At 33.2% G+C, this 11,479-nt stretch overlaps 2 protein-coding genes and 1 non-coding gene across 3 annotated transcripts in view; all 3 read right to left on the reverse strand.

Annotated features, from left to right (window-relative positions):
• The window catches only part of ANKRD30A (ankyrin repeat domain 30A), a 184,829-nt gene that overhangs the window by 109,224 nt on the left and 64,126 nt on the right, over nt 1-11,479 (reverse strand). The window contains exon 7 of the mRNA XM_032259736.1: nt 38-98. Within this exon, the coding sequence (XP_032115627.1) occupies nt 38-98 (61 nt within the window). The remainder of the gene's footprint in view (nt 1-37; nt 99-11,479) is intronic.
• LOC116537565 lies at nt 4,008-4,114 on the reverse strand. Its single transcript, XR_004263196.1, has one exon. It is a non-coding gene; the product is annotated as a U6 spliceosomal RNA (small nuclear RNA).
• LOC116537497 (putative ankyrin repeat domain-containing protein 30B-like) lies at nt 6,636-9,759 on the reverse strand. Its single transcript, XM_032259657.1, has 3 exons — nt 9,376-9,759; nt 9,040-9,213; nt 6,636-7,164 (listed from the first exon to the last, which is right to left on the reverse strand). The coding sequence occupies exons 1-3, from the start codon at nt 9,379-9,381 to the stop codon at nt 7,024-7,026; spliced, it is 321 nt and encodes a 106-aa protein (XP_032115548.1). The 5' UTR covers nt 9,382-9,759; the 3' UTR covers nt 6,636-7,023.

Here is an 11,479-nt window from a genome sequence, read left to right on the forward strand (position 1 = left end):
GTCCGCGTCAGGCGTGCCCTCCGCCAAGCGTGCGTCTGCGTCAGGTGTGCCCTCCGCCAAGGGTGCAGCCTGGTCAGGTGTTTCTTCAGCTGTTCCTTCTGCCAAACACACAATTTGGTTAATGTTTTCCTTCTGCTAAATATTATTCTTCTCTTTACCTGGCAAACTTCTCATTCTGCATGCTTTCCTTAAATACTACCTAACTTTTCTCTTCTCCTTTGTTTTTTTTTTTTGTTTTTGTTTTTGTTTTTGTTTTTGTTGTTGTTGTTGTTGTTTTTTGAGACAGAGTCTCGCTCTGTCGCCCAGGCTGGAGTGCAGTGGCATGATCTCAGCTCACTGCAACCTCCGTCTCCCGGGTTCAAGCAATTCTCCTACCTCAGCCTCCCAAGTTGCTGGGATTACAGTGGCACAACACCACGTCTGGCTAATTTTTCCTATTGAGTAGAGACTGGGTTTCACCATGTTAGTCAGGGTGGTCACAAACTCCTAATTTCAAGCAATCCATCAGCCTTGACCTCCCAAAGTGCTAGGATTACAGGAGTGAGCCATTGTGTCTTGACACTACCAAACTTTTCAAAGCTTTAATTCTTCACCTTGCACATAAAATGTCTGACACATAATGAATATGGTAACGACATAAGTGATAATTATAAGCTCCCAAAGGGATTCTGGCACAAAGTAAGCACTAAATAAAGTAGTAAATAATTTTTAAAAGATGATAATAAAAAGAAAAATGTTTAGTACCTTAATAAAGTAGTAAATAATTAAAAAGATGACAATGATAATAACAAGGAAGATGCTTAGTACTTTAAAGCTACCTGACAGCTATTTGTTAAGCTGACAAGTGGATAAGTGGATAAAAAGCATTTTTTGGAAACTCTATTGAAAAAAATGCATAAATTCAATAGGGACAGCTCTACTTTATTATGAGCACCTTAAGACCTAAATTATTTGTATTCCATCTTTGTCTCCTGTAACTTGCAAAACCTAACTTATAAAAGTCCTTCGATATAATAAATTAAAGATGTGCTCAGTTTGTATTGTACAATGCATTGTGTCACATTTAGGTATCACAGTAGCATTTTTGATATTGTGAAATTTTGTGTACTTTTATTATAATTTGTTGAGCCTAGAGTTATCTATTTGAATATTTATAATGATAATATTCTGACTAGTAGGAACAGAGTATCTTGTAACAAAATTACTATTAACACGCTAATCATACAGCAGATAGAACAACTCATCTTGTTCTAATGAAGTAAATATATATGATTTGGTTTCAAGTTAGAGGGAATGAAGTTGATAATAGTGAGGCCTTGTTGGTACAAGGCTATGTAACATACCCTGCACTTCACAAAAAAGAATTGCTTTTCTGACTTCTGCATTCAGTAGTAGGAGATTATTTTTCAAATATTTGTACTGATGCACCCTAAGTTTTGTAATTCTTTTTGACATTTGTTTATGGTGCCAGAAGAGTATTATTGAGTTCCAAATTCTAGAGATAGTTACTTTTTTTGTGACACAAGTCACTATGTCACATAGTTGATCCTTTCACTGTAGGATCCCAGCAACAGACAGATTTTTCTTGTTCTTGGCCACTGCAAGATACCAAGACAAATCCCTCCTATGCCCACTCTTTATCAGCTTGCTCAACATGAAAGCAATGAGAATGAAGACCTTTATGTATAATAATTCACTTCCACTTAATAAATAGTGAATATATTTTTCCTCTTTGTAGCAGTGTATTTTCTCCAGCTCACTTTATTGTAAGAATACAGTATATAGCACATATAAAATATAAGCTATGTGTTAATTGACTGTTTATGCTTTCAGTGAGGCTCCAGGTCAATAGACTATTACTAGAGTTTTGGGGGAGTCAAAATAAACAGATTTTCATATAAAGCAGATTTTCAGCTGCATGAGGAATCAGCACCTTAACTCTCATGTTTCTTAAGACTCAACTGTAACTAATTATCATTTACTAAATGCAACCATTTATTATAAAAATTAAATAGAGCTCAGAAGTTCAAGACATTCCTAGGCAACATAAGGAGACCCTTCTTTACAATAAATAAATAAATAAATAAACAAATAAATATCCATGTTTCTTTATAAGGTATAATATTCAAATGTTATAGTTTTCTGTTGTTAATTCTGGCTATTTATTATTATTAGTTCTATTATTTGTGGCTTGTAATTCAGGGCATTGAAGCTATTTTATAATTTGGAATAAAATTTATTTATAATATTTTAATTCATTAAATTGGATATCCTGATTATCCCCTATTACTGAGTTCACCAGTCATACTGAGTGTTATACATTTTATAACAAGCCTAAGTTGTTACGACAATTGAGGAAACACAATATATGAACTTATAAATTCTTTTACTTATTTATACAAAAGTATTATATAGGATTTTAGGGCCATAATTAAACAAATATTTTTTCAGGTAATATTTTTTGAGATTATAAACTACCTACAACTATATTCTTAACTAATTATGAATTATGAACTAAAAAATTAAACCAAAGCTCTATATATGTATGTATGCATACACACACATATGTATGTATGTAAACACATGCTATTTACACATTTATTTTTTAATTGCTCTTTTGTGATCAAAACTTCCATAATCTTATGGTGGTACCACCAAGAGTAGTTTAATATCAGAAGTCTTACCTGGATTGCTATTTTGAAGATATTTAGATGTCTTTTTTTTATATTCCAAAAGTTGTTGAAGAATGCTATGTATAAAAAATATAATACATAAAATAACAATTTTAACACTGATATTAAAAAACATTTACCACATTAAGTTCTTAGAGTATTTCAGAAAATATCAGGGCTAACGTCAGAACATGACTTATTCCATAGGCTTTAGGTTTGTAAGGCCTATGAAATTATTAAGCTTCAAATACAAGAAGAAACAAAGATAAATTCTCATGAATTGAGGACAGTATAATTTAGTCAATTAACTAGAGTTAGCTTGGCATAATGGAAAATGTCCTTAACTCAGAAGAGGTTCTAGTGCAGTAACCAACAGGTATTTTTTCTTGAAAAAGTTGCTTCTCTTAGGCTCAATGTCTTCTGAAAATGAGAATTTTAGAGTCTTTTTATACTAGGTTATTATAAAGATTTAACAAGATAACAGTTTTAAAGCACTCAAAGAAATAGTGAAGCAATGAAATAATTTCTTCTTAAACCTTATTGCTGAAACTATTTTAAAATTCCCAGTAAAACCCATTGTGTTGGCCTGGTGCAGTGGCTCATGCTTGTGATGCAAGCACTTTGGGATGCTGGGACAGGAGAATTCCTTGAGCCCAGAAGTTCAATACTAGCCTGGACAACATAGGAAGACCCCTGTCTCTACAAAAGTAATTTAAAAAAAAAAAAATAGAGTCTTCATAGGTTATAACATCAAAATATTGCAGTTTTCTGTTATTAATTCCTACTTTTGATTATTAGATGTTCTATTTTTTGTGGCTTGTAATTCAGGACATCTAAGCTATTTTATAATTTGTAATAAAATTTATTAATAAATATATTAATTCATTAATTGGATAATCTGATTTTCCTATATTACTGAGCTCATCAGTCACATCATGGGCAGAAAACTAATATATGTCAGCAACTGACTTGGACTACTACTACACTTTATCTACCTCCTTAAACTCTGAGCCAACAAATCTTTGTTAGAATGATGCTTGGTCACTACGCTAATTTCCAGCTGCTGTGGAAGACAAAATGCTACCTTTATTTTTTGCAAGTTCCACAAATAAGATGCAAGTTGGTAGTTTCTCATTTATGAGATGCCTACTAACAACATATTGCACAGAAGTTCCTATGTATCACTCACCAATATTTCATTTTATAGATCACCTTACATAAATTTTTTTGTATGAAAATCACCATTGCAATACTGGGCGTCACCCACTGTGCTTTGACTGACACCACTTCCCTGGAGCTAGTTAGAAAGTAGTCAAATGTCCTTTGGGGACTGCAAGAAATATGCAACACTTCACAGATTTGTGTGTCATCCTCATACAGGGACCATGCTGATCTTCTCGACGTTGTTTCAATTTTAGTATATGTACCAGTGAAGCCAGCACAAATCTCTAATTTTGTATGTGAAGACTGATCAGTCGTAAATGAAGTAAGTTACATCTATGAAGATTTAAATCAATGAAGTTGGTTAAATCTAACCAACTTACTTGAGATTTATTGAATGGCTTCATAGTGATGCATAATTTGAAAATATTTTAAAAACTTGAGATAGAGATGCAACTAGCATGGGATATTTTTCTTTCAGAAAAAAAGAATCACTTGAGGGGAAACCCACAAGTTGGAACCCACTACAACTGGGGAAAGATGACATGGAATCTTCCAGAACAAGATGAGACCTTCCTCCACTACCTACTAAATGGTGCTACACAGGATATAAAAGGCCAAAGATATAGATCTGGTAATAATAATTAAATGGACCGCTAATTTCTTCCTACATTTCAACCTGACTTACAGTTTCAAACTATCACAACTAGAAAAAAAGCCACTCAAAGGATTACGTACCATGAAGGTCTAGGCCAAGTCCAAGCTAAGATGTGGGTTTCACATCAGGTTTTGAGTGTGAGAACAAGGGTCAATTTGATCACTATGTGTGTGGCTAAAGCTAAAAGTCCTAGCTGCCAGAGCAGGGTGCTGGTACTTTGGAAACAATGGCTGAGAATATGTATGCAAACTTAAAAAAAATGCAATAACTTTGAAGCCTATATATGGATCACCATGAAGACTGAGGGATCTGTATTAGTAAGGGCATCCTGATCACAAAAGTCAATCATTTTCAGACTGCAGAAGCTGTTTCAATGACAACAATGCAACAACAGAATCAATGGAAACAACAAAATGAAGAAAATGGCCATTTCCCCCAAGTCCTTCTGACATGTACAAAAGGAGTGTCTTCATTGGACTTAGGAAACCCCTTAAATTCTTTAAAAAAATTCAAGGGTGAAGGTATGAAAGACAGCCCCCAGGGGACACTATCAGGAGTTCTGCTAAAGTGGACATTTCAAGACCCAAATAACTAATTAGAAAAATCAAAACTGTGGCACTGTGTTTATCCCCCGCATAAGGGTTTACTTCAAATCAGGCAGCCAGCATTAGGATCCCTGGGAATAAAGTGGTTGAAAATCCTAAAATAAAGAATCCTGGACCCATTACTCCTTCTAACTAGTCTAGCTTTTTGCCCACTTTCTGGCTGATGAAGTGAACTAACTCAATGTCATTCAAAAATTACCTGAAACAAACTATGAATGCTCACCTAGCCTTTAAATATAAACACTTACTTATCAAATCCACAAGCAACAGCGTAACGTTCTGCAGTCATTCCAAACATATCTTCAGCATTGATGTCAACATTTTGCTGAAGAAGGCTGCCGACTATCTCTGATGACCCATGACATACTGCAAGCATGAGGGCTGTGCTAAAATAACAAAGAGATAACTTTATTATTAGGAACAGAACCGTTTTAATATTTGTCTGTCAGTGTAGAATTAACCATTTACGTAATACTAACAAACATAAGTATCTTGAGTGCTCAAGTGTTTATCCTTGTAAATCACCACCAAGACTAAAACGAAGGGGCAAAAAGACTCATGTTCCACTGGGAAATGGCATACTAGAAGTGGCTAACATAAAGTCCTTTGAGGGGCAAGAAAATATGCTCTGTTCACTAATCTAAAAGAGGCACAGATTTAAGTGAAGAATTATCTATTTCTTCCTTAGACTGATTTTGTACTTCAAAATCAGCTAGAAATTAGACAAGTGAGAGCAATCTGAAGGCTTAAAACAATAGTGGGAATAATGATCTTAGTAGCAGTCATGGTAAGTTTAGTTAATGATGCTGATAAGAATGTATGAAACACTGAATTAAATGCTGTTGATATTTATTATGTTAATTCCACACAATCATTCTTAAAGGACATAGTATATTCTCCTTTTCATATAGAAAATCATAGTTGGTACTAAATAATGTCTGCAAGGTCACACCTATCAAGTGAGGAACGTAGAAATTAAACCCAGTCTTGTGTGAATCAAAAGCCTCTCTCTTTTTCTTTATCACTCACCTATGACTTATCTTCATTAACTAAAATGTTAATCCAGTTAAAAATAACTTTCTTCCCTCTACCCATACAAATTAAAAATAAAAATACATTATGAATGAAAAAAGAAAAAATAAATTCACAGTATCTGGTGACAGCAATTTATAGTCATGGAGGGATAACCTAACATAACTATTTTTCAAAGAAAAGAACTTAAAGCAATAGTCATCCTCAAAACAAAATGATTTTAAACTTCTATTTTTGACTACTATTGTTTGTTGTTGTTGTTTTTAGACAGTGTCTCGCTCTGTTTCCCAGGCTGGAATGTGATAGCACAATCTCAGCTCACTGCAAACTTTGCCTCCCAGGTTCCAGGGATTCTCATGCCTCAGCTTATTTAGTAGCTGGGACTACAAGCATGTGCCACCATGCCCAGCTAACTTTCGTATTTTTACTAGAGATGGGTTTTCACCATGTTGGCTAGGCTGGTCTCGAACTCCTTGCCTTAAGTGGTTCACCCACCTTAGCCTCCCAAAGTGCTGGGATAACAGGCGAGAGCTACCGTGCCCAGCAAATATTGCATTTTTAAAGTGTATTTAAAAAAGAGAAGTTAGAAAAATACTATAAAAGTGTTAATCATTCAATATTGAATTATAAACTGAAAAAATTCATACTTCTTTAACATAAAACCACTTTAGCTAATAGAAGATAATGCAACCAAAACATCAGATTACAAATCAGTCAATACAAAAAGAGAAGATAAATCTTACTGTATACTGTTCTTAGTAATGACCAGTCCAAATAACGGCTTTTCTTCCTAACTGATAATTTGTGTTGATATTTTTCACTTAAGCTAATAATTTTAAATAAATGTTATCAATTTAATATTTCTGACTTGATTGCTATCACTCTAGAACACTACTCAAGTGTTTCTAATAAAAAAAAAACTACTATACCATGTACACTTATTAACTGCATTTGCATTTGCGTTTTTTGTCAGTAAAAATTCCACAATTTGCACATTTCTTCTAGTTATGCATAGTAAAAGTGGTGTGAGGCCAGCCTGTAAAACATCAAAAACAATTTATGATTCATGAAATTACGTATTTCTCAGTTGAACTGAATACCTTATATAGTATCCTATGAACTTAAACACATAAAATAGAAAGTAAATCAATAGCAGTCCCTTCTTTCTCCCTTTTCTGTGCTTTCCCATCCACTGCATCTTCCCTTGGAAACATTCAGCCTCTGCATCACCACATTAACTCTGAATATCTCAAAAAAACATTAAATTGTAATGATTTGTTTCCTATCTAAACCAAGAGTTTCTTGAGGGTGTGGGGCTGTATCTTTTATCTCTATAGCCTTAAACACTAAGACATAGTAGTAAAGACTTTGGTTTTTTAAATTAAATTGGTAATCTGAATTATCACTTGTAGAGCAGTGTTTCTTAAACTATATTCCAAAGAATAATTATCTTACCAGAAGCACTGTACCCCAACAGATTTCACCATTACCTATGTTCAAGAAATATTATAAAACTGTGAGTTAAATGTCCATTATTCAAAAAATGACTTGAACTTTGCCTAATCCTTACTTGACAACATATTTTTGTGGCAGACATTAACATTTGACAAATTAGAATTTCAGGGATATGGTTTTGAAAGCTTCCCAAGAGAAATTGAGGTTTCGTCTGGGTGCTACAAACATGCTTGATTCTCTTTTATTAATGATCCCAGGATCTAAGATGCCAATGGCAGGCACTCCTGCTCTAGATGGGTCAATAAGGAAGTGGGCTCCAAATTAAAAGAGATTACTTTCAAATGAAATTTGCTTGTTTATTTTTAAATGGTCCATGGGGCTTCTCCTATTACAAGACAATAATCTTTTATTTCAGGTATTAGAAATTCAGTATAAAAGTTTATTCTCAATTACAATGATAATCCTAGGATCCTAATGCATATCTACTTCTTAAATGCAATAATACATTTTTATTCTGTTTCTATTGTAATTGCTACTTATTTTTGGTAAAATATCAGAAATATGACTAAAATGGCTTATCAGTGAAAGTTCTAACTTACCTACATATATTATCATAAAGAAGCCACTAAATCACTTGAATTTTAACTAACAATTCTAAGGAGAAAGATAATACTTTCTGCAATATGCATAACCTATTCAAATATAATCATGATTAATCTAAAAAGACTTAAAATTGTTCTAATAAAAGATGTTTATTTATGGTTTATGTAAAGAAAAATCATTGTTTAAAAATCTGAATTCTAGAAATTAATCCCATTATTAATGAATTAAGGTAAAATATAAACTATATATTATAAACACCTATCAACTGTCTTCAATACCTTGAAATCTTTACCAAAATATACTATGAGAGAGAAATTGATAACTAAGAGATATTTACATAGGCAAAAGAGGTAACTTGAGTAAGTGATATACCTAGCAGGGCACAGTAGCAAACTGGAAAACATATGCTTTGAAACGTAGAACCTCTTCATAGAGTACCAAACAGTCATATGGGCTCAAGAGACATCAGATTCTATCCTTTAAGAGGAAATCTAGATATCTGCACGTCTCCTAAATTTAACATGTTGACAACATTTATCCAGGCAAATTTTGCTTTCCTGTAGTTTTACACTAATTGAAAAGAAAAAAAAGAACTTGGGTGGGAAAGAATATTTGAAAAACATTTACTGTTAACAAAATCAAATAGTTAAAATAAATGCACAAAAAAGCCATACTCTGTGATAGTTCTTGTAAAAATATTAATACTTATAATAAAATGAAAGACAATTCAGTTTGTTCAAACTATTTTCATTCAAGCAATGTTTCAACTTTTAAATATAAAAACACATATGTTAATGTTAAAACAAGTGGATCTCAAACATTTTGAAAATAACATTGATTGGTTAATGTCTACCTTGTTTTCCACTTCAGTGTCTGCACCACGGGACAGCAGTTTTGCCACCATTGACAAACTCTCAATATAAACAGCATAGTGGAGAGCCGTGTTGCCATACACATCTATGATAGTTGGATCAGCACCAGCATCTATCAGAATGTTTGCACAAGCTTCCCTCCGGCATTGTAGAGCCTGTTAGTATTAAAGCAAGAAGAAAATTTTAAATTATAGGAAATCAAAATAAATATTTCTCCGGTTTCACAAACTAGCTGTATTTCAATGAGATAAGTCCATTTTCATTCTATGTATTTCAACCAAATCCATCTCCTGCCGAAAGCACTGGCTACTATTTACCTTCATCAGAGGTGTCCTGTTTTCGCCGTCACAGACGTCAAGGTGGCATTTTCTGTCTACCAGTAAAATTACCACTTTCTCATGGCCGTAGGCACAGGCTAAGTGTAGCGCAGTCCTATGAGAGTGAGAGGACCTTTTAGGAAATTTTAGTCCACTGTCTCAAAACATACAATGATTTATGTAACTGTAAACATTAAATATCATGCTCTTTCTCTGCCTTCAAAACAAATATTCAATGTTCTCCTGAAGAAAATACCACTTCCATTTGCTCTTATTCCTCACTACATTAATGAAAGAGTGGACTATTTGAACAGAAAGAGCTTGGCCTTTGGATTCATTTCAACTTGGGCTTGGATATTATGTTAAGGTCTTTCTCTTACTGGATATCATGTAGCCTTTCTGTTCCTCAATTTTCTCATCAATAAAGTAAAGATGAATATAGTAGTTATCTCACAGGACATAATTGTGATGCCTCAATGAGAATCTGTGCAAAGTATGTTGAAGAGTTCCTAGCACATGTAACAGCTCAGTAATGTTAGATATTATAATTATTACTGCTACTTATCAAAGACAACATTTTAAGTAAAATGGTGCAATTATGCCTATTTTGTGGCGTGTTTTAAAGGTTAGAGGTAACACTGTATTTTAATGCTTATAAGATGAACAATTTCTCATATTTTAGCATCTCTGATATTGAAATGCCACTTATAAGTCATTATTTATTACAACTGTATATTGTAGCAATTTAAACAATCTTTTATTGGTACATAAAATAAGGATGCATCACACAATTCACGGTACCTTCCATGAAGTGGGATATGGTATGTACAACAAGACAGTGGAAGTCCAAGTCACAGGATTAACACTTAAAGAAATTTTAGCTTGTAAGAATACTACACAAAAGTAGAGTTGAAATAAAAACAACAAATTGTTAAAGTACTTATTTAATATTTTAAAAACTTCAAGCCAAAGAACACTTGGGATTCAAATGAGTAACTATGGCACATTTTATTTTGTATTTAGATTTACAAAATGTATGTTAATTCATATTTAGATTTATAGGATGCCTGTAGATTAGATATTTTCAATGATTAATATTACTATTTAAAACTGTTATAAATTTCCAAAATTGCAGTTGATAGTTATCTTTCACCAGTTTCTCACTTCAGAAGTGTTTTTGTTTGAAAGATGAGAGGAAAAGCTTCAATTGAGGGTGAGTCCTAATACTCCAATTTTAAATCTCTCACTTTGCCCAGGCTGAGCAAGTAAATATGAAATGTTTAAGGGTGAAAGTGTCTTCTAAGTTATTAGAATGTGTCTTCTACATAATAGGCATTCAGCTTACGTGTGATAAATTGATTAAAACAATGATAAATACAATTGGGAAGTTCAATATCTTAAAGAACCCATTCCTCACATCCTTATACAAAAATTAACTCCAGATGTAGTAAAGATTTAAATGTAAGAACACCATAAAAACCCTAGAAGAAAACCTAGGCAACATCATTCAGGACATAGGCATAGGCAAGAACTTCATGACTAAAACACCAAAAGCAATGGCAACAAAAGCCAAAATACACAAATGGGATCTAATTAAACTTAAGAGTTTCTGCACAGCAAAAGAAACACTCATTAGAGTGAACTGGCAACCAACAGAATGGGAAAAAATGTTTGCAAACCACCCATTTGACAAAGGCCTATTATCCAGAATCTACAAAGAACTACAGCAGATGTACAAGAAAAAACAAACAAACTCATTCAAAAGTGGACAAAGGATATGAACAGACACTTTTCTTTTTCTTTCTTTTTTTTTTTTTTTTGGAGTCCAAGTCTATTTATTGCAATATTATTTATAATAATAAGAAACCTGGAAATAATCTAAATATCCCACAATAGGGTAGTGGTTAAATAAATTATAGTATAAAGTGCAGATACACAAAACTATGGTTATCTCCAGGAGGTTATATTATGGGCAGTTTAAAATTTTTTTTCCCCATTTATTTTATTGCATTTTAGGTTTTGGGGTACATGTGAAGAACGTGCAAAATTGTTGCATAGGTACACACGTGGCAGTGTGATTTGCTGCCTTCCTCCCCATCACCTA

The sequence above is a fragment of the Sapajus apella genome, unplaced genomic scaffold (genome assembly GCF_009761245.1).
Source record: "Sapajus apella isolate SASKATOON/1434 unplaced genomic scaffold, GSC_monkey_1.0 scaffold111, whole genome shotgun sequence".
Taxonomy (NCBI): domain Eukaryota; kingdom Metazoa; phylum Chordata; class Mammalia; order Primates; family Cebidae; genus Sapajus; species Sapajus apella.